At 33.9% G+C, this 24181-nt stretch overlaps 2 protein-coding genes across 4 annotated transcripts; one reads left to right on the top strand and one right to left on the bottom strand.

Annotated features, from left to right (window-relative positions):
* Positions 1–334: 334 nt before the first annotated feature.
* On the top strand, positions 335–23764 carry LOC135834213 (putative serine protease K12H4.7). Its single transcript, XM_065348050.1, has 9 exons — positions 335–569; positions 1022–1203; positions 1880–2115; positions 21827–21962; positions 22111–22291; positions 22368–22500; positions 22814–22946; positions 23012–23187; positions 23263–23764. The coding sequence occupies exons 1-9, from the start codon at positions 351–353 to the stop codon at positions 23370–23372; spliced, it is 1506 nt and encodes a 501-aa protein (XP_065204122.1). The 5' UTR covers positions 335–350; the 3' UTR covers positions 23373–23764.
* LOC135837015 (uncharacterized) lies at positions 4074–21252 on the bottom strand. 3 transcript variants are annotated; one of them, XM_065352135.1, is made up of 10 exons: positions 20705–21250; positions 11124–11248; positions 8341–8601; positions 8111–8256; positions 7927–8017; positions 7654–7827; positions 6669–6875; positions 6428–6575; positions 6172–6296; positions 4074–6089 (listed from the first exon to the last, which is right to left on the bottom strand). In XM_065352135.1, the coding sequence occupies exons 1-10, from the start codon at positions 20781–20783 to the stop codon at positions 5760–5762; spliced, it is 1686 nt and encodes a 561-aa protein (XP_065208207.1). In that variant the 5' UTR covers positions 20784–21250; the 3' UTR covers positions 4074–5759. The 3 variants fall into 3 exon arrangements, with proteins under 3 accessions (XP_065208207.1, XP_065208208.1, XP_065208206.1); XM_065352136.1 differs by lacking the exon at positions 20705–21250 and adding an exon at positions 11335–11474; XM_065352134.1 differs by lacking the exons at positions 4074–6089; positions 6172–6296; positions 6428–6575; ... (3 more) ...; positions 8111–8256; positions 8341–8601 and adding an exon at positions 11335–13975 and having other exon boundaries at positions 11123–11248; positions 20705–21252.
* Positions 23765–24181: the final 417 nt, after the last annotated feature.

The following is a 24181-nucleotide window of genomic DNA, read 5'->3' on the forward strand; positions in this document are numbered from 1 at the left end:
GGTCTATCTATCCAGAAAGAAATAATATTTAACAAAAACAGAGTGCGGGGGTAAGAGAGTACACGTTAATTGACGATTAAACACGTTTGCAATTGTAACGAGAAAAATGAAATGCAAACCATGTGACAGAAATCGAATATTCGTGACTATGTGTTCAACATCCACGTGACACATGGGTACGTAGTACATAGTTCGCAAAAGTAATTTAATTCATTTACCAAACTACCTACGTATACTTCTAATTTAATCTTAGCTACTTCATCACTGCAGTTGAGACTATTCGAATAAACTCCATTAAATAATAAGTTCATTAGAAATAGAAATCATAATTTGTTCATCAGACGTTAGGTATGTTGCTCGTTAAAACCATCAACTCGATGATATTATGGGTTTTATTAGTTCCAAGTTTGACGTTTTCCATTGAGATGGGGTTTGATAAACGATTAGATCATAGTTCAAGAGATATACTTCCAGACTTCTTCGGCAAACTACACGCATCACCACCTGATCAGTATTTTGAACAGAAGTTGGATCATTTCAATCTAAGCAATGGAGAAACTTGGCGACAGGTAGGTGAATTATTTATGATTTCAACCTGTTAACACTTCAGCTGCTGAAAATTTAGGGGTTAGGATATGTTCGATGTGCTCCATCCAATGGAGCAAGAATAGTTTAAATCGGTGAATGTCATCTGGGGCACCTCCCTTGTTAGAATCAACCATAATTTTTGAATTATTGGCAAACTTTCAAAAAATGTCTAAAAATACAATTTTTTTGAGCAAAAGTGAACCAATACGAATAATTTCTTCAAATTCAACTCCCAAACAAAACAACTACAGGTAGTAGACCGATCTACAGACTTCGGAAAGTTTTCAAATTTCTCCGAAAATTTTCAATTCGCTCTGGAAGGGCTAAAACTGAACTTGAGAACCTATAGGTAACTTGGGATTCCACGAATGCCAGTTCAAAATTAAATTTGTGTCCGATTTGTAAATTTAAGAAAAATCTGTATTATTTACAGCGTTACTGGGCCAACTGGAGATACTACATAGCAACGGGTCCGGCATTCCTCATGATAGAAGGCGAAAATTGGGCCCATTCTGGCGAAGTTGTTCATGGCCAATGGGTATCGTACGCAGAAATCTTCAAAGGTGTTATTTTCTATTTGGAGCATCGTTTTTACGGCCGAAGCGTGCCCAACAAGTAATCAAATCAATTTCAAGTGGAATCATCCTCATCGATTTTATTATTTGATCGTAGCACGTAAAATGAAATTATCAAAACTCGAGTAGCTAAAAAATCACCGGATTTTCTCTCCCAATTCAGTAAAAAGTCATCAAGTCAATGTCAACAGTCAAGACTGATTTTGAAAATTTTTATTAATTTTGAATTGAAACGAATATTCCTAAGATGATTCACATCCATTCGTGCTCTTTGTGAAAAATAACACTGGGCAACAATTTGAAACTTTTTTTGTGTTTGGGTTGGAAATGAACTTAATCGATAGTTTAGACCCTAAAACAAAAAACAGGGTGAGTTTTTAAAATTTTTTAAATTCGAGTTGTTTTTGTGGTCACGAGAGATAGTCGAAATTGCGAAAATGGCCGTTTTTGCAATAGGTAACTTATATCTACTTCAAAAATTCATAGCGACACCTGTATTGTTTTGCGAAAAAAACTAAAGACATTTTCGGATTCTATGAACTTTTTTAAGTAAACTAATTTCCCCGATTTTTGATTTTCAAGGCCCATTTTCAACCCAAACACAAATTTGCTGTTGTCCAGTGTGCCTAATCAAAGAAATCGCCTGTTTTTTCCTAATCGCCGAAGTCACTCAATTCATACAAAATCTAAAAGTTCATTCTCATTTTCCCACGCAGTGATACCAGCACCGAGAATTTGGTTTATTTGAGCAGCCAACAAGCATTAGCAGATATAGCCTACTTCATACAAGGAATAACCAAGCAACACTATTTGTCCGATGATATCAAGTGGATTGTATTTGGATGTTCGTACGCTGGGAATTTAGCCACGTGGGTTCGTATGAAGTACCCCTCTCTGGTACATGGTGCGGTTGCTTCAAGCGCCCCAATACTGGCCAAAGCGGAGTTTGGAGGTATTTTTTAAGATATTTTTGTTGGTGGATCATTTAATGCAAAATCAGCCGGAATAGCGAAGAATTTTTTATGTAAGCGTTTTGATTTTCAAAAATGCAAAAACAAGATTTTGTCATGATTTTTTCCCATCCAGGAGTCAATTTTGGTAGATAAATTTTTTCTGGCCTTGTACCACGAAACACATCAAACTACACAATTACCCGCGTTTTTTCCACGTCTTATAAATTTTATTTGAAAAATTGAATCGCACCATTTTGGGAACCTTTGCCGACGACGCCCTTCACAGGTGACCTAAAGGGCTAAAATACAACATGTCTATAGACTAATACCGAAACGAAATACTCCTTACAAAGGAACCTCTTGAGGTGTCACTATCCGATTTGAACGGGACCACGATTTTTGGAAAGAGCATATAGTCTAAAACCCTCAAAACCAAATTTTCAGCTGCCCAAGTTCATTTTTCGATTTTTGGCGAATTTTTGAAAATTCAAAATTGACTGTTTTTTGCGATTTTTGCTTTTTTTTAAAAAAAAGTACGTACTTGATCAATAAAAATGGTCAAAATAAGTCCCAAAACTAATATTAATTACCCAAATCCAAATGTTACCATTTCCAGCCATTCTGGAGCCTCCAGCGCGATTTTTCAATTTCTCCAGAATTTTGAATTTGCTCCAGAAGGCGTGATATTACACTCGACCTGTTTAACGAGTTCATCCACATTTGAGTCGATTTTGAGAGTGACACCTCAAAAGTGGCTTTTTGACCAACTTTTTTCAAAATTAAAAAATCCAAAAAATCAAAAGATAACTGTTTGTGAGGAAGTGTTTGAAATTTGTGCAAATCGCTGAATTTCCTCAAGAACTAACCCCCGGAGCGCAAATTCTACCATTTCCAGCAGTTTTGGAGCTAGAGTGACACCTTAAAAAACCACTCTTGAGGTGTCACTCTCAAAAGCAGCTCAAATGTGGATAAACTCGTTAAACAGGTCGAGTGTAATTTACAACTTGATTTTTAGCTGCTTAATTTCATATTCACGCCTTCTGGAGCAAATTCAAAATTCTGGAGAAATTGAAAAATCGCGCTGGAGGCTCCAGAATGGCTGAAAATTGTACAATTTTGATTTGGGGGGTTAGAAACGGACAAAATACAGCGATTCGCGCAAATTTCAAAAATTTCCACACAAACGGTTCTCTTTTGATTTTCTGGATTTTTTAATTTTGAAAAAAGCTGGTCAAAAAGCCACTTTTGAGGTGTCACTCTCTAAATCGGCTCAAATGTAGATAAACTCGTTAAACAGGTCGAGTGTAATATACAACTCGATTTTTAGCTGCCCAACTGCATACTCTCTAAATATGAAACAGTGAAATTTTACTGCTTTACAGTTGAATTTCACTGCTTTAGGAAGGCAAAATGTCGTGACTGCAAATGGCAGTAAAACGGTACTGCCAGAAACAGTAATTTGAAAATACTGTTTACAACAGTTGTTTTTACTGCTTATTCCAGTAAGTATTTCACTGATTCAAAACAGTAATTATGATAAATGACTGTTTCAAAGCAGTAAATTTTTTACTGCTTCGAAACAGTGAATTTTTTTATTGCACTGTTTTAAGCAGTGAATTTATTTGAGTAATATTTTTACTGAATTAGTCAGTAAAATGTTGAAATTACTGATTTAAGCAGTAAAATTTTCTGTTTAAATCAGTAATTTGAATTAATTTTGATTTCAACTGTATATTACATATAATGCAGTTTCAATTTTAATTTACGATCAACATTAATTGTAAATTAAAATAGAAATTGCATTATAATATATAGTTGAAATAAAAATTAATTCAAATTACTGATTTAAACAGAAAATTTTACTGTTTAAATCAAAAATTTCAAACTGAATTAAATTGGTGACGTAATATTGATTCATCACTCAACTTCGCAGTATGAAATATTTAACAATTGTGCGTAATCGAAATTATCTATTTTATAGAAAAAAATATACAATAAATTACAAACAATTCCGGTATAATAAATTATCAATTATTTACAAAATTTGAAATTTTCAAAATTTTCTTTTATTTAAAACATATTTCACAGAAATTTTTAAACTTATTTCGCAGAAATTACAAACAGTTCCGGCATACCCAAGTATATTAAATTTTCAATTATTTACAAACTTTAAAATTTACATATTTCGCCGAAATTAAAATTCCGGGATACATATTCAATTTTCAATTATTTACAAAGTTTGAGATTTTCGAAATTTTCTTTTACTTTGAACATATTTCGCAGAAATTGAACTTTTTTTTCGATTCTTTCACTATATTTACAGAAATTTTTTTCATAAATTCCCGAGGAAAGGCCATTATGGTGGATAAGTAGGGCGAATCTGCCCGCGAGAGCATTAGGGTTGATACTTGCATGGAACGTGGGTACCATTGAGCACCCTTTCTCAGGAAAGTTTCAGATCCCTAGACCCCCGCCTACCGATGTATTTTCGATCGCTAAAAAACATGTATTTTTTTCAAAAAAAAATTTGAGGTGGGCCGTGGTCAAAAATTGAAAAAACTTACAGAGGTGGTAAAAATGGATTCTGGTATAAATTATTGTTTTTGGTAAACAAAGAGTCGTTTCCATATGAATCGAACGCCCCGAACACGAATATGACGTCTAATTTTATGCTACCCTCATCCACACCCCTCCAGTGCCTCTCCCCCACCTCAATTTTTACTAGGTATATCAAAAGTTGAGCTATTTTCATAATATTGGTGTCGTTTCCATATGAATGGAACCCCCGAACACGACTACAAAGTCCAATTTTATGCTACCCTCATCCACGCCCCTCCGATGCCTCTGTCTCCTTATCAATTTTTACTAGGTTAAAAGTTGAGCTATTTTCGTGGAAACGACTCTTCGTTTACCAAAAACAATAATTTATACCAGAATCCATTTTTACCCCCTTTGTAATTATTTTCAATTTTTGACTACGACCCACTTCAAATTATTTTTTGAAAAAAATATATGCCTTTTAGCGGTCGAAAACACATTTAAAAATCCTATTCCCATTTTGGTGCCAAATCATGGGCATCGCTAAAACAGACAGCAAAGCTTTAAAAAACTCCATTTTGAGGGGACAATATGGGAGGGGAGGGGAGGGGAGTGAAAATTTTTGTGGGGATATCTCTTATAAATGTTCACAACACCTCACCTTCTACAAATTTTTTCAAAAATCCTAAAAATCGTTTCACATGGGGCTGAAAAAATATTTTTTATTGTAAGTTCAGAAAATGGTGGACTTTTCAAAACCGGGGGGGGGGGGGGCTCTAAGGATCTGGAGCTTTCCTGACCCACCTTCCATGCAAATATCAACCCCGATGCTCTCGCGGGCAAATTCACCCTACTTATTCACCTATGGCCTTTATTGTTTTGAAAATTTAGAGAAATTTTCCCCAAAAATTTCCAGAAACTTCCCACTAAGAATCACACAGAACATACCTACTTGAGTACAAACGTTTTAAATTAAATAGGTTTTTGCTTAGAATACTTAAGTAAAATAAAATTATACCTATGCATACCTACATATAATGAACTAGAGGACAATATCAAAGCATCGATTAAAAATTATAGGTAAAATTATAGGTACACACTTACATTAACTGGGCAACATTAATAACGTATTCAGGGAGTTAACAGACGCAAATATTCTACAGTCTTTCTTTTCTTGCACAATCGCGTCTATGAAGTTGAAGAAATACCGCAGTTCTGCTGCGTATTCCACGTTGAAGACGTAATGTACCTTCCACAGCATGCTCACCGCATATAGTGCCGTGCTTTGGCTCGGTAGCTGAAATGCTCTTCTGTCCGCGATTATAAAGAAGCTCGTAATTTTCTGAGGTGCATCGTGGGATGTTATAGCGAGCAGTGATGGCTGCACTACATCTATAGGAAGAGTTTTGAGAAATTCATCGACACTACTGCCATTCTGGAACAAATCAGATGACATAAGTTGACTAACACGTCATTATGCACACAAAAGTAACAGAATCTATATAGGTAACACTCACAGGTAGAATTCTCATAAATTTTTCATTTGGTAATTTTGACGATGTTGCAGTACTTTTTTTTCTCTTCACACTAAAGTTAGCTTTGGGTAGAATTTCAATGAGCAAAATCAGAGCTTTCAGATTATCTATGCAAAAACAAAGAATTTATACAATGCAGTTACCGACATAGGTACCTACTACCTACCTAATAAAAAAAAAATGAAATTGACTGTATAGGTAATTATGTAACATGTGCAAACAATTGGTTCTAATTTACCATCAGTAAAACTCTCGGCAGCTGCAAATTTATTAGAGTGGTGTTTCGCGGCATATTTTAGGATCTTTTTGACATACGTGACTGGAATGACAGATAAAATTCCATCTTTCCTGTGAGTTATCTTTAAACTTTCAAATTCTTGATGCACCTAGAAAGAAGTAATGAAAAAGACGATGTTGAAAAATCAGGCTAAAAAGCACCCTAAGCTTACACAAATTACACGATCATTTTATAAGCTTACGAATTCACAATTAAAGTCCAGCATCCTGGGAAATTTCGCCAAAATTTGCGTAATGGTGGGTGTAGTAGGAGGTGTTTTATCATTTGCATCAACTGGCTGAATTGGTGTGTTGATGTACTCCCGGCGATATATGAAAGTATCTAGCAACCATTCTTCGATCATTTTTTTGTTTTGATTAGCAGGGTTGGTGTTGAGCATTAACTGAACCTATGTGCAACAAATCAGAACTGATTAACAACAACAACAATATTATTTATTTAAAGAAAAGTTGATGCTGAATGAATGAGAATATTTTGATCTCAAAATGCAAAAACTGAAAAAATGTCTCCCCGCGTTTATGTAGAGAAAATGTAGTGAAATGCACTCAAATTTACATAATATCCACCTATACAATATGAACTTTGAGATCTTTCATCAGGAGGGGTGGACGAGAACTTATTGGAAATTTTCTTTTCGAGATGCCTGAAAACGCATTTTTCTAATGTAAGGAGTTCATTTTTTTGGTTTTTTAAATGTTAGAATTAGAATGATGTTTTTTTAGGAAGTTAATTTTGAAAAAGAAAAAAGATCAAGCTCGAGCGAAGGCAAAAGCGCTTGCAAATTCTCGCAAATTCGTATTTCGTGAGGTATAAAAACGATTTTTTTTTTTTTAATGCCAGGACGAAGAGTTTATTTTTTGACTTTTTCATAAAATTTCCATCTTAATTTTGAAAAAAAAATTAAAAAAAATAGAACAAGCCTGAGCAAAGTGAGAGCAAAAGCTTTCGAAAATTTGTGTTTCAAAAAGTAAAAATAATGTTTTTCTTTTATCGGAGCTACTTTCAGCACTGCTACAGCGCCGAATTCGAGTGAAAGTCAGTGTAAAAATTGGTGTTGAAATCAAATTTTTACTGGGATTTTTCAAAGTTCCCCCTATAACCCATCCGCCCCTGTTGATCAGCTCAGCTCTTTACATAGTTAAGTATTTATTTTTAAAAATACATACTTTCAGTTCAATTGCTGAAAGATCTTGATTATTCTCCTGTAATATGCTTTCCAAATTCTGCTTCTTTTTTTTTGCACAAACGTTTTTCTTTTTTTCTGACGGTAAATATTTCCTTGTATTTTCTAATCTATAATGTAGGAAGCCCTTCCCAGATTTGGGGTCATAAAAGTGTTCCTGTAATGAAAAATTTACATCAGTTGATCAACAGGAAAGCAAATGGTATAATACCTACACCTAAAATTATGTTACGTCTAATAAAGTAGGTATACTTACACAACCAACAGCACCAATTGGATTCTTAAGAATCGCGAATTCTGTTACAATTGCTCTAGCGAGAGCCCATTTTGCTAACGATGTTGGATATCTGTAAAGGTAATGATAAAATTAAGTTGCATTGTTTGATTTTTTTGAATTTTTTAAAATAATGTATTTCACTAAGTAATTGAAAATTTCTTACGAGCCAGCTACGTTGATCAATTCAGCAACAAGTATGCGAACCAAATTTCTCCGTATTTTTTCATCCATCTTATTGTCGTCAATTGCTCCCAAGATCGCCTCACCTTGTGGGTGCTGTTGTAAAAAATCTCTTAACGAACTAGAAGACTGGAAAATGTACATAAAATAAAATTTGCATTTAATGTAATTAGGTATTTTCTAAAATGCAATTTAACAGGCAGAAAAACTCACAGTAAACAGGGAATAGTCAATAGTATTTTCCTGATTTAGGTTTGGTATAAAGTCATCTCCAGGTTGCGACGAAGAAGGTTCCTCGTAACTCGTTTCCTCGTAATTCGTTTTGTCAGCAGTTTTTTCACCCTCAAGTGAAGTAGTATCTTCACTATGATTAGCTGTTGATACCAGAGAATCGGATGTTTGACTTCGAGCAGTATTGCTTAACGCATCTACAGGTTTTAGGATGCCATCATCGCCAATAACGTAGATACTCTCCTGAAAAGATCCAGAATATCATTAATAGGCAGAACATTTTTAAACATACCTATTAGGTACCTATCTACTTCAATCAATGCCTCTAGGAGAAAATAAGTATAAAATCAAACTACACCAAAACAGATCAAAGTATTTCCAAAAAAAAAAACTTATATACCTATAGTTGTAAGTTCAAGGTGTTCAGCGTTTTTGAAAATCTCAAATTTGCGCTGCCCAGAAAAAATCTGTCACCGGAGGGGGGAAGGCGAAGAAAAGACAAGCTATGCTATTTGAGAGGATGGGTGCATCGTCCTTTTGCCGACGAAAAATTGTAATTTTGTCCCAATAATCAAAATTTTAATGTGCTGAGCACTGTGATATCAAAAAAATTAAAAAATCCAATGGTTCTGTTCCGAAAAAGTGAAAAAATTGTATTTTTCATACACTTCGAGTATTATGAGTATTTTTGGAATTTTTCTGTTTAATTTTCAATATTCTTAACATTTGTAAAAGTAGGATCATGATTGGCCCGAGCAAAGCGAGGGCAAAAGCTTCGGAAAATTTGTGATTTTTTGAACAGTAGAAAACAACAAAAGTTTTAATAAAAGAATTCGGTTTTTCGGATATCAACAATTTTCAAATTTATCATAATTTTTTCGATATTGCAACTCTGTAGAAGAGAACCAAATTGACCTAAAAGCTTGGTTCTGTTCTTAAAAAATGAAAAACTTGCATTTTTCATACGCTTTGAGTATTATGAGTATTTCTGCAATATTAAAATTTTCTGTTTAGTTTTCATATTTCTTAAAATTTTCAAAAGCAGTAGTTTGAATGAACCGAGCGAAGCGAGGGCAAAAGTTTTGGAAAATTTGTGATTTGAAAAGTAGAAAAACATCGATTTTAATGTAGCAATTCGGTTTTTCTGACCACAATTTTTTCTCAATTTTATCAATGGTTTCTTGAGATTCCAAGTGAAAAGAAACGAATCAAATTGGCTGAGCGAAGCGAGGGCAAAAGCTTTTCAAAATTTATAGTTTTAAGAAGCAAAATAGCAATAATTTTGATGTGAAAAGTCAATTTTTCCACCACTGACATTTTTAAAACTTTGAACAAAAATACTTTCCAAGCACAATTTGAATAATTCGTGAAATAGAAAACAACAAATTAGCCCGAGCGAAGCGAGGGCAAAAGCTCTTGAAAAAATAACAATTTTGAAAATAGATCAGTGATTTATTCGGCAAATAAACGGCTTTGCCGATGAATTCCGACGACACAGAGTCGACTTGGATGACTGAGACAAATAGGACGACTAGGACGACTTGGACGACTGAATTTTTGACTGGGGAGCGACTCGCCCCCCTCGCCTTCCCTTTGCGACGTCACTGTTAGTATCTAAAAAAGTTTCTGTATCAAAGTTCATATCTGGACTTCAGGTAAATTTTTTCATATTATAAATTTTTAAATATTCCAAACATACCTAAGTACCTACTTAACAATGTTTAGGATTCCATTCAGATCAGAAGTAATAAATTGATAATTTTAGATTTTTAAAAACTGTGTAGGATAAAAAACTCATCTTCTTCGCTATACCCACATGTAGTTAAATAATTCCTCTTCAGCAAAAATAAAAATTGAAAAAAATAAAAAAAAAATTGCGACCAGCAATCAAGTTTGTATGTATCTAAAAACATTTCTGTATCAAAATTCATTTCTGGATTTCAAGTAAAATTATTTTAAAATCATAAAATCAAAATGTTTTAAATATGTAAGGTGCACCGGGGGAAGTTGGAATTCGGGGTAAGTTAGAAAACTTGCTCTAGCGCCTAGAGGTTTATATCTGGCGAAGTACCACTAAAGGTGACTTGAGGGTACTACCCCTACTTCATCACGGTATAAAAATTTTCGCGATTCAGTTTCATTTTAGATGTCTTTGGTTCAATTGTATTTTGTTGTTGTTTTGAACTTATTTTGAATTTGGTCTAAAATACAGATTTTCTATTTCTTAGTTTTTCGCATATAGCGGACGAACCGTGCGTCCTAGTGAAAATCTGATGAGAGTAATCTCAAAGAGAATTAAATTCTCTACAATTTTGTTTTTATGCAATTTTTCTAGGACGCTCGGTTTGTGATCTACGCCTCTGCAAAGTTTAGCCTGTTCTGACTTCCCCCAATTGGGGTAAGTCAGGACAGTTTATATTTTATTCCACTGAGCGAAAGCTACTGTGTCAATTGCGCTCAAATTTTTACCATAGGTTAAGAACCCTTATGGGAACCTACATAATAAATTTGATCCATATTGGTTCATTAGAAGGGGAGTAACAGCTGGTCAAAGTTGAAATTGCGAAAAATCATTCTGACTTGCCCCGGTGCACCTTATTCAAAACGTAATTAATAATGTTTACGATTCCATTCTAAAGTAATAATTTTAGATTTTTAAAAACTGTGTGTTTTAAACTGCATTAGTATCACTCAATTTGTTGATAGTTTTTTGTAAAATACACGAAATAATTTTAGTAAATAATACGAAAATTATAAATACTTACTTGAGGACTATTGTTGAATTCAGTGATGAGTTTTAGTAGAGCTTTTGCTGAGCCCATTTTGATACCGATACCAAGTAAATCATCTTGAGAGAGCTCTGGGAAATTTTGCCATCCGATTTCTTGATCTGAAAAAAAAAAGTTAAAAGAAAAATGTATCTAATAATACATATGTGGTTAAATGGGGTGAAATTTTGTTTGTCATTTTATGCACCTATCGTATGTCATAATAAAATATGACGTAAACTGATGAATTGTTCGTCGTGATTGGGAGCACTCCATGTATCTAAGGCTTTATATCTGAGGTTTCGAATTGGTAGAAAAACAGCATTTGATTGATGGTCATTAACGATGGCGTATGCATTGAAAAACGTATCCAAATGCATAGTTCTCCAAACATGAGCATAAACATAAATTTCTGATTGGTCACGAATCACGATCTCTTCGATTTTTGCAAATTCTGGCAATTCTTCCTCGTTTGATAGATTTACGACTACAAATAAACCTATTCGAAATAACCAGCCATCTATTTTAATTTGATTTGTAATCGTAACGTTGCCGTCTGATGAAAATCCCAAATCTTGTAATTTATGACAGCTAAGTGTAGAATTCACTGGTCTAGTGCACAACTGCTCGAATTTGATGTAATGTAAAGGCACATTTTTGCTTCCCCATTTGGCGGATTGTGTGCATTGACCAATTCGAATAAGAGTTTTTGGAGCGTTTTTAAAATTGCAGACAACTTGAGCACGTTTCTTCACTTGACCATGTTTTGCTTCAAAACGCATACACCACATGTTGGACAGAGGACCTGACCATTCTATGCACATCGGATAGTGAGTTAGATGATGAAATTTATTTATGCAGGGAACGTTTGGAAATAAATTGCGATACAACGAAATGAAGTCAATAATTAGCGCGTCCAAATAAGCCAGAAGATTCTTGGTGATCATTGGTGAAAATACCAATTCCATAATTCGTAATAGAAGAACGATTAGATGCATATGTTCATCATCTGGGTTTGGTATTTTGTCAGCGATTAGAAATGGAAAAGTCCGCAACAAGCACCATGTTTGCATTGCCCTCTGACTCAGTGCATGCTCTTTAGTGCTTCGGATGTTTGATTCGATCAAATTGGCAGATGGCTTGTTTTTCATTTCTAAAATACCGTAATGGAATGATGAAATTCGCTCATTTAAATCATCCAATTGAAAGAAATGGGATTCATACACGTAGTGACGAATTACTAGTTTCAGCACCATAGGACCAATTCCACAAAGAATATCGTGCATGGGATCGAAAATCATATTATCAGCAACATGAAAATATTTTAATTCGTTCAGTGGACTTTCTGCTTTTACACCTGTCTGGGATCTCACATCTTGAGTGTTGTTACTTTGAATCAGAGCCAAATGTTCATCATAGATTGCTTTGGTTCTAGGTTCTTGAGGTTCTAGCTGCCCATTAAGTAAATCGGTTCGACTTATTAAACACAGTCTACAAAACATATTTGCGGATGGGCTAAGTAATCCGAATAAGTCGTGCACTGCCAAGCCATCACCACAAAAAGATGCAAGACTTGCTCTAAGAACATAATTTTCATCAGTATTTAGTTGAATTACAATTCCTTCATCACTCTCCAAACTCTTCAGCTCCTGTAGAAATGGCCGGAGGATCTGCTTGAATCCATATTTACGCACGTCTTCATAATAGCATAAAGCTAAAACGTGGATGTTATTCAGCTGAGAATTGATATACGAAGGGAGATTTTGAATGGTATAGTAGAAAGCTCCGATTTTATGCACTCCTTTTTTAGAGGCCAAAGGGTTCACAATTTCCAGTTCATCGTAATATAATTGCAAACGAATCGCATCGGGAAATTTCTGGAAAAATGGATTTGAATCAAAACTTTTACCGTCTCTAAAAGATCGAAAAGTACCATCTTCAGATTTTTTTTCTGTCAAAATGGCATCTTTAATTTCTTGGCTCTGCAAAACCAACTTCAAAACATCAACAACAGGCACGTATTGAAAAGTTTCGTTGATTGTTTTGGGTAAAAATTCGTTTGAAGATCTATCTAAACGCTGATCGATACGTGTGCCCAGAGGGATTTCCTGTGGGTTGACATAAGAGCAGTTTTCACGAAAAGCATCAATCTGGCCATCCAAAGTATCCAAATTTGTAAACGCATCGTTCAAATCGAATTTTTTCAGTAGTTCTGAAACATCTGGGGAATCTTTTTCAATCCCATTATTTTCCAGAAAAGTTGTTAAATGATGCTTCCAAAAGACAGATACATCGGTCAAGATTTTTTGAAGATGATTAATGACAAAACATACTGAAGACGTCGTCATTGAAGATTTGCACTGTAAGTTGACCACCATTTTCACTAGGTACAGACGTAATGAGGAATTCAAATCTTCTGAGTTGTCTTGCAAATTGAATGGTAAAAAATCTTCGGAAGTTACGTAATTTCGTTCATGCGATGTTGAATTGGAATTTTCATACTGATCAGTATCACTTGTATCAGCATCAGTCGAACATGTAGGCACACTGGTAAATGGTGTCGTATTCGCATGAGTTGACTCAATGTGCTGACGAAGCGTTTTAAAGAGAGCAAAACTCTTGTTGCATCGATCGTAGGTGCAAGGGAATCCGTTTTCGATATTTTTAGTGAGATAATATCCGTGGTAGTATTTTAAATGTGATGTCCACTCCTTTATTCCATTGCAATACTGCTGACAAGAGAAGCAACGCAATGGCAGCATTTTTCAGTTTGTCTATGTACAGTGACAGGAACAGCACGAAGAGTAGGTACTAGTTTCAGTTTTTACCAACTTTAGGACAGCAGAACACTTGAAAAAAAAAAAAAAAAAAAAAATAGAATTTTGGTAAAATTTGCAATAAAAAAAGCATGTCTACTAGAAAATGTACTAAAATGTGTTAAAATTTGACATAAAAATGCTTCAGTTTATAGAGTAAATAAGCACTACCAAAAGTTAATAAAATTTATGAAAAATTTAGCAAAATTGAGCTCGAATCGCATATTATACATATAATCGTCATTGAAACTTCTAGACGCAAATATAAGAGCTTAAAAAAAACTCTAAATCATAAGAAAATGACGAAAAATGAAATTATTTCTCATTTTTCATTAATTTTAAATTTAAAAGTTTTTTTTTTCAATTTTGGCTTTTTAATTTTACAAGGCAATCTCTTGAGGTGTCCGCCTGCGGTTTGAACGGGACCGCGATTTTTGGAAAGAGCACGTTCTAAAACCCGAAAATCCAAATTTTCAGCTGCCCAAGTTCATTTTTCGATTTATTTTGGCGAATTTTTGAAAATCCAAAATTGACTATTTTGGTGATTTATGTTTTTTTTTTTAAAGTACGTACTTGATCAGTAAAAATGTTTAAAATTGAGTCCTAACACTGATATTTACCCCCCAAATCCAAATTTCGCCATTTCCAGCCATTCTGGAGCCTCCAGCGCTATTTTTCAATTTCTCCCGAATTTTGATTTTGCTCCAGAAGGCGTGAATATAAAGTTGGGCAGCTAAAAATCGAGTTGTGTGTTATATTCGATCTGTTTATCAAGTTTATCCACATTTGAGTCGATTTTGGGAGGTACACCTCAAGAGTGGTTTTTGACCAGCTTTTTTCAATATAAGAAATCCAAAAAAATCAAAATTTCACCGTTTGGGAGAGAATTTTCGAAATTTGCGCGAATCGCTGTATTTCGAACACAACAAACCCCCTGAGACCGAGTACCGTCATTTCCAGCCATTCTGAAGCCTCCAGCGCGGTTTTTAAATTTCTCCAAAATTTTCAATTTGTTCCAGAAGGCGTGAATATGAAGTTGGGCAGCTAAAAATCGAGTTGTGTGTTAAATTCGACCTGTTTAACGAATTTATCCACATTTGAGCCGATTCTGGAGCGGACACTTCAAGAGTGGTTTTTTGACCAGCTTTTTTTCAAAATAAAAATATCCAAAAATTAAAGGGAGGCCCAAGAAAGGCTGGAAATGGCGAAATTTGCCCTCGTGTGGTTAATTAATGACGAAATACAGCGATTCGCGAAAATTTCAAAAATTTTCTCACAAACGAGAAACTTTTGAGTTTTGGATATTTTTATATTGAAAAAAAGCTGGTCAAAAAACCACTCTTGATGTGTCCGCTCCAAAATCGGCTCAAATGTGGATAAGTTCGTTAAACAGGTCGAGTATAACACACAACTCGATTTTTAGCTGCCCAACTTCATATTCACGCCTTCTGGAGCAAATTGAAACTTCTGGAGAAATTTAAAAACCGCACTGGAGGCTCCAGAATGTCTGGAAATGACGGAACTCGGCCTCAGGGGGTTTGTTGTGTTCAAAATACAGCGATTCGCGCAAATTTCGAAAATTCCCTCCCAAACGGTGAAATTTTGATTTTTTTGGATTTCTTATAATGAAAAAAGCTGGTCAAAAACCACTCTTGAGGTGTACCTCCCAAAATCGACTCAAATGTGGATAAACTTGATAAACAGATCGAATATAACACACAACTCGATTTTTAGCTGCCCAACTTTATATTCACGCCTTCTGGAGCAAAATCAAAATTCTGGAGAAATTGAAAAATAGCGCTGGAGGCTCCAGAATGGCTGGAAATGGCGAAATTTGGATTTGGGGGGTAAATATCAGTGTTAGGACTCAATTTTAAACATTTTTACTGATCAAGTACGTACTTTAAAAAAAAAAACATAAATCACCAAAATAGTCAATTTTGGATTTTCAAAAATTCGCCAAAATAAATCGAAAAATGAACTTGAGCAGCTGAAAATTTGGATTTTCGGGTTTTAGAACATGCTCTTTCCAAAAATCGGGGTCCCGTTCAAATCGGAGGCGGACACCTCAAGAGGTTCCCTTGTTAGAAATGCAGTACCAGAATTTTGTATGTTCGATAAGAATCAATATCAGATAAGGTGGAGTGGGGTAATTGCAAAATTGTGACCTCATGCAAAAAAATCAATTTTCTGGTTGTGCCAACTATGAGGTGTCGAAGCAACAACCTTTACCGACATATTCACCAGGTCACCACTCGCGGGGTTCAACTTGTCGCTCCGTAGCAAACACTTTTATCGAAGCATGTTGCAACCCCTCATAAGTAAAGTGAAAGGTGTTTTTTAAAAACAATAAAACGTGCATGTGAAATAGAAAAAACTGTCGATTTATCTGGAATTTTCAAGATTTAGGGTCATGAAGGTTTGAAGTTTAAGGTAAGATATCACAATGTGATTTTTTTTTGAATTTTGGCTGTAAGTTGCGTTTTTGCAACTACCCCAGAAAAAATTGACTCGGGGTGATTGCAAACACAATTTTTTTTCATTTTTGCACTTACCACAAATATTTTTTTGCCCTAAATAACTTGAAAATGGTTCGAAATTACCAAAAAAATAAACTTCCACGGTCACATGATGAGTTACATGTTAGAGAAGTGATTAACAGTTTTACTGAATTTTAAAATTATTGCTCCTTTTCAATGTTTTACGAATATATTTGACGAAAAATGTATTTCTATGACGAGTTTTTTACATAAAAAACATCAGAAATGATCAATAGTTGATCTTTTGTTCATTTTAGCGAGTTTTTGAAAAAATAATTTTTTAACATTTTTTCACTCCTCTAAAAAATTTTTTGGGAAGTGGAAAAATTATCGAATTTCTTACCGAATCAAGACCACGAATACATCAAAAGTTAGCAAATGACACGTAGAATACAGTGAGTGCGTTCAAAATGCAAAAAAAATAAAAAAATAGAAAAAATATCACCCACTTTTGCATTTACCCCAACACAGGGTAAATGCAAAAGTCGATTTTCAAATTTTAAAATTGCAATTTCCTCCACGAGTTTTAAAAAAAATAATTTTTCAACATTTTTTCACTCCTCTAAAATTTTTTTTGGGAAGTGGAAAAATTATCGAATTTTTTACCGAATCAAGGCCACGAATACATCAAAAGTTAGCAAATGACACGTAGAATACAGTGAGTGCGTTGAAAATGCAAAAAAATTAAAAAAATATCACCCACTTTTGCATTTACCCGAACACAGGGTAAATGCAAAAGTCGATTTTCAAATTTTAAAATTGCAATTTCCTCCACGATTTGTGGACCAAACTGTATCAAAATTTCACCATTAATAGAGAACTCCCTGAAGTATAAGTGGTACAAATTTCAGCTTCATCTGTGCATTCTCACAACGCCCTCTCAAAGTGTCACTAATCAAATAGTGCTTTGCAATTACCCCACTCTACCTTACCCAACTTTGGGTTTCAAATATGATACAGTAAATTTGTACCCCCATATTCTTAAATAAATACTTGAATTAAAAAAAAAAAAAATCGCATCTAAGAAAGATACAGAATCGATCTTTTATTTGGTTTTTTCCAACGACTTTTTTTCTACTCGCATTACTGGCTGTAAATATGTACTTGAATTGAAAAAAAAATTGACATCTAAAAAAGATTCGGAATCGATCTTTTATTATTATTTTTCTTACGACTTTTTTTCTAATTACATTAATTTAAAAAAAAAATGACAAGATTCAAAATCAATCTTTAGTTTTGTTTTTTTCCGACCACTCTTTTTCAACCTACATTACTGGCTGTAAATATTTGAATTAAAAAAACAAAAAAATTTACGTATTTAAGAAAAATTCAGAATCGATCTTTTGTTTTGTATTTTCCTACGACTTGTTTTCTTCCTAGGTACCTACATTACTGGCTGTCCAAAATACATAAGTTTTACATAAAAAAAATCTCAAAATCGAAAGCCCACCTACCAGCGATTTCTCATTTTTAGAACAAATTTTTTCAACCAATAAAGTTTGTCATTTCTGTACATAACCTGAAAATCTGTAAGTAAATGTGTTTTCGGCATGTCATGTGAAGAACCATTCGTTGGTAACGCTATAAATACGCATTTAAATGTGCTACAGGAAACATGTACCGAAAGTCGATCAAGTATAACTAATTATATTTTTTGATTATTAAATTATAAAGAATTAATTTAACATCTTCGCCTTTCACAATAAGAAGGCGAATTAACATTATGCTAAAATGAATTAAGTAAAGTTATTTGATATGTCATTTTAAACATACTAAAGTCGGCACGAATCCATCAACTGGCGTATATACCTAGTACCTACCAAGTTTTAGAATGTTGAATAAATTTAAATGTTCAAAAACGATGCTTTTATATGTACTTGATAAAAAATTTGAATTGTTTTATTGCAAGGTTGGTTACTGCAATTAAAAATCAAAAATTCACTATTTTTTCGTGTTTTTTTTTCTAACCTTTTGGCTTTTAAAAATCAAATTCGATATAAAAACGAAACATTTTTTATTTTGTCCCTACGCAGCGAGAGTGCAAGCTTCAGAAAATTTACGAATTCGTGAGGTACAAAAAAATCGATTTTCACACCCAGTATAAAAAAATGTAAAAAAAAAATTGACAACTTTCAACTCAAAAGTTTTGTGCTTCTTGGTATTTTTGAATGATATTTTGCACATTTTTTTTGTTACGAGTACTTTGCACTGATTCCCACTAGTACTAATCCTGTAGGTATTGGACTTGGTTGTATGTTTCCAGAATTTCAGAAGTGAATTTTTTAATCATGACAATTTTTGAAAAATTGCAGTAGAATTCAAATCTACCGGAGCGAAGCAAAAACAGAAACTTTGAAAAAGATGATGATTTGAGAAGTAAAATAACTGATGCAAAATGTTGATGTTCGTAGGTTTAATATTTAAACAGTTCAACAATGTTTTCCAGGAAATTATAATATTTTTAGAAATGGGAATAAAAGTCTGAGCGAAACGAGAGCATAACTTTCATAAGTTGATACGTAATTTTTCGAAAGAGAAACAACATTATTTTTGATGTGAGAAGTCAATTTTTCAACCCTCCAACTTTGTTTAGAGAAGAAAAAACAGGAATTGATTTAGCCTGAGCAAAGCGAGGTTTTTTTCTATTTTTAAAACAACTTAAACACTACGGACATTCTACTTATTTCTCCTGAACACTAACCTCACTCGTTCCTCTGACCAATACACAATCGCTTCATCCAAATTTTGCGAAGCATTGCATAAATGTGTAAGGTAGTCGGTAAATCGAAATTCAAATACAATACTTAATATCGTCGTCTGCTCGTCTTTTATTATTCGGATTCGTGTTATCTTATCTCTAGACGTAGACCTATAGTTTTTCCTAGAACTGGCCTACAAGTTCGTTGCAATTTGATCACTTCCATTTCTGTCCAGTCTGAGTCTGCCTCGTGTGTTGTGTGAGCGAACAGTTTTATTACTTTTATTCGGTTGATTCGGTTTTGTTTTTAGTGCTTTTTTTTCCGATTTCGAAGTGTGTTATTTGGATCAGTAGTTTGCTATGGTGGTGATTGTTGATCGAGTAATAACAACGATCTAATTTTACAATTTGGTGTTATTAGACATTAGTGCTTTACTGATCCTTCCATCAACGATGTTTTAGCAGTTTTTAGCCTATTGAGAAAACAACATAGGTAATCGCGAAATGAAATTTAGAAATCACTATTCACCTATTCAGTAACTTTATCTGTGATCGTATCAATTTCGAAGTGTGTTATTTTCGGTGTAATGAGTTCAATATCTCCGGTAAATCGTAATTATTTTCGTGTAATTCTATTGCAGTGAAGTACCGCATAAATGATTTGTTTGATTAATAACGTGCGTGGATCTATTCAGTAGGTAACTTTATTTTTGATCATATCGATTTCCATTTTACTTTATCAATTGAAAGTTGCTCCGAACACTTATTCACCTATTCAGTAACTTTATGTTTGATCATATCGATTTCGAAGTGTGTTATTTTCGGCGTAATGAGTTCAATAACTCCAGTAAATCGTAATTTTACCGCAGTGAAGTACTACATAAATTATTTGTTTAATTAGTAACGTGCGTGAATTAGTAGTTCGCTAAGGTGGTGATTGTTTATCGACTAATAACAACGATCTAATTTACAATTTGGTGTTATTGGGGCTTTACTGATCCTTCCATCAACGAAGTTTTAGCAGTTTTTGCTTTGGTTACAGGTAGGTGCATAAATTATAAGAGAATTTGTACATAGAAGCTGAAGTATTTAGCATAATGCTCTTCAGATGATTGAAACACAAAGCAGATACGTCATCCAAAGCCTGTAAAAATGGTTCGTTGAGATAAGGGTCAAAAATTTCATTCAACTTTCGCCAAATGATCAAAAAAATACCAAATAGGCTAATATCAATTGAATTGAACTTGAATTTGGTAATCAGTTGCTCTAAACATTAATTTTATTAGCCTATTTGGTATTTTTTTGAACGTTTGGTGAAAGTTGAATGAAATTTTTGACCCATATCTCAACTTTAGCTACTTATGTAAATGTACGAAAATATTCTTGTAGCTGCATACCTTTTCGCATTAGTTACAGCTAGGTGCATTAATTTTACGAGAATTTTGTATAACACATCGTGCTAAATACTTCAGCTTCTTTGATTTACTCTAGGGGGGATTTAGAAACTTTGAACATCTCACTTACCGATCAAAACATCGATTACTGCTTCATTGATGCCATTTCCGCTTAGGTAATGCTTGAAATCTGGATTCAGTTGATTCATTTTTTACAAAATACAACGTTTACTCAAATTAACACCTTCACCAAACACATTTATTCAGAGAAACCACTATTGCTCAAAAATCTTAAAAGAAAATGGCGCAAAGTAGGTACTGGCTCAAACAGTAAGTCATAAGATGTTTACTGCCATAAACAGTAAAACCTACTGCTATAAACAGTAAAACTTACTGCTATAAACAGTAAATTTGTCAATGTTACTGCCTAATACAGTAGTTTGAATTCAAAACCACTGATAAAAACAGTAATTTCAAAAAAACTACTGTTTTTATCAGTAATTGTTATTTTACTGAAAAAAACAGTTGAATAGGGCTCTAGTCAAATACTGCTTTCAACAGTTAAATGATTGGATTTGACTGTTGAAACCAGTAAAAATCACTGTTATGCAGTAATTTGAAAAAAAAATCAGATTAACTGAATAAAACAGTAATGAAAATGACTGTTTCAAATTTAGAGAGTATGCACGCCTTCTGGAACAAATTCAAAATTCTGGAGAAATTGAAAAATCGCGCTGGAGGCTCCAGAATGGCTGGAAATGGTGAAATTTGGATTTGGATAATTAATATTAGTTTTGGGACTTATTTTGATCATTTTTATTGATCAAGTACGTACTTTTCAAAAAAAAGCATAAATCGCCAAAAACCGTCAATTTTGAATTTTCAAAAATTCGCCAAAAATCGAAAAATGAACTTGGGCAGCTGAAAATTTGGTTTTGGGGGTTTTAGACTATGCTCTTTCCAAAAATCGCGGTCCCGTTCAAATTGGAGTGTGACACCTCAAGAGGTTCCCTTGTTAAAAGTAAAATTAAAAACCTTTTTTATCCTACTTATGGTTCATAAGTAGGATAAAAAAGATGGGGGATTCATTTTTTCAATTTGAAAGACAAATCACATCTGATGAAAATCAGTAGAAGCTGTCTTCATATTTCAAAAAAATTAAAAAATTCGAAAGTACTGGTTTCCAAATTTATTTTTTACAAAATTATAGACTGTATACTTAATGTATATTAATGGTGATTTATTTTTGAAGAATACTATCAAGTTGTCAAAGCGTCGTTGGACTCGTACCATCCAAATTGTTCCAGCAGAATTGCCGAAGCTACCCAACAATTGGATCGTTTAATCAAAACCGAAGCAGGTCGAAAACACATCACTAAATTATTCCAGTAAGCGTGATGAGCCTACATCATCATATGTTTAAATTAATCAGTGATAGGAGTTGGTATAGGTATAAGTACCGTAGGTATAGGCTATTAAACAGGGGCGAAATGAAAAAAAATTATATCTAACATTCTGAGGCGACTTATTTGACAGATTATGTACCGAATTGCAAGACAGAATAAGTGACATAGCATCATTTTTCCATATGTTGGCAAACCAGGTCGCCCATGTCGTCCAATACAACATTGCTTATCGAAAATCGAACAATGAAAAACCACCCAAGAGATCGATTGAGTATCTATGCGACATTATGACTTATTCCAATGCCTCAGCAGTACGTTGACGTGCCTCGATTAGAATTTGATATCTTGACATTCGCAATCTTTGGTTTCATTTTTATTCATTAACAGCTTGACCTATACGCTGCTCTCCATGTACTAAATTTGGTGCAAAACCGTTGGACTTGCCGCGATCACACTGATAAGAATTACATCGAAACATTGAAGAAAACAGACATCAAAACCATTCTTGGGGGAAGTATGAGTTAGTACTTTTCACTTCAGTAAACTAGATACCTAATATCCCAACTTCTTGTTCTAGTGCAGTAGAAATCGATTAGATACTTGGCATTGCCGCCGTCAGTATCACTTCTGCTCTACAAGAGATTGCGAATGGTTTTTTACAAGACACAATTTACTATAATTTTAGAGTTACCAGTTTATCATTTAACACTAAAAATTGCCAACTTTTGCCATTTCCACAATGCCCACTGGGGGTAGAACCTCCCTGCTCAATAATCAATCGATTGATTACCTATTTTAATCTTACAAAACTGTTTTTGACTGACTTCTGTTAGAAAGACAATGGTTTTACCAAACTTGTACAGAATTTGGTTACTATCAACGTTTGAGCACGACCTCGGATACATTTGGAATTCACCTACTTTCAGAACAAGATGTGAAACTATGCGAGGAAGTATTTGGTCCAGGGTAAGTTTTTTGCAAGAAAATACTCGTATTTCTTTACCTATCGATGAAACTAAAACAATTTTCAGATTCAATGAAACACGACTGAAAAATGGTATTTATCGGACAAATACTATTTATGGAGGATTGCAAGTAAACGTTGGAAACATCATATTCGTTCACGGATCCATGGATCCATGGCATCCTCTTGGAATAACTCGAGTTGAAAGCAAAAATTCTCCTTACGAGGTCGTATTTATCAATGGTATGATTTATAAATCACCAACTTGATCTCTGATCTGTATACATGTTGATCTAGGTGGTCATTTTACCATTTTAGGGACCTCACATTGCGGTGATGTAAACTACTACGATAAAAATATCGACGAGGTCAAAGAGGCAAGAAAGAAAATTCAAAAAATCATGCAATCCTGGTTGCAAAATGAATGAACCTGAGGGCGAAGATATGAAATTTGCTATTCACATCGAATAGAAGTTAAGATGCATTATTTTGACTCATTGTACCTAAGTCTAGTCTTATCTTAAGATATTTCTGATGATTTTAATTCTGAGGATCGCTTTTGAGATGATTGCATCACACACACAAATAAAAATGTGAAAAAACGAATAAAATAAAAATGTCAATACCTACTGTACTTATGGTGAAAATACACATTTCATGTTTCAACTTGAGAGGTCGCAAATACATGTAAGATACGAACCGAATTTCAGATTTTTTTTGGAAAGGAGGCTTTAACTAGATTTTTTCAAAACTAGAGAATTCAAAAACTCGCTGAAGGCTCCAAAACAGTTCAAAACCATTCCCAATCGACTCCGATGGTCAAAAACAGTCTGTAAATCAAATTTCAGCTTTCTAGGTCAATTTTTCTGAAATTTTGATTTTTTTATATTTATACGTATTTTTGGCCCTTTGAATTTTTAAAAATTCATCAAAAATCGAAAAATAAAATGCAGCATCTGAAATTTTTGGCTGGTGGTATATTTTGGGCTCATTTTTCGATTTTCTTTTGACTAGTTCAAAGTTGCATCTTGTAATTTTGAGTTATGCTTGTACACGTAGAATATTGTAGGAATGCGTTTCCAACACCTCAACTATGATACTGAGCAATTCACAGCGAATGAGAGATAGGTAGGTACCTATACATAAAGTTGTTTGGGAAACAGTTTTTCTCGTTTTCTGAAGAAATTGGTTTTTAAAACATTTAAGGTTTGGTTATACTTCCCATTCTTGGAATAAT

The sequence above is a fragment of the Planococcus citri genome, chromosome 2 (genome assembly GCF_950023065.1).
Source record: "Planococcus citri chromosome 2, ihPlaCitr1.1, whole genome shotgun sequence".
NCBI classification, from domain to species: domain Eukaryota; kingdom Metazoa; phylum Arthropoda; class Insecta; order Hemiptera; family Pseudococcidae; genus Planococcus; species Planococcus citri.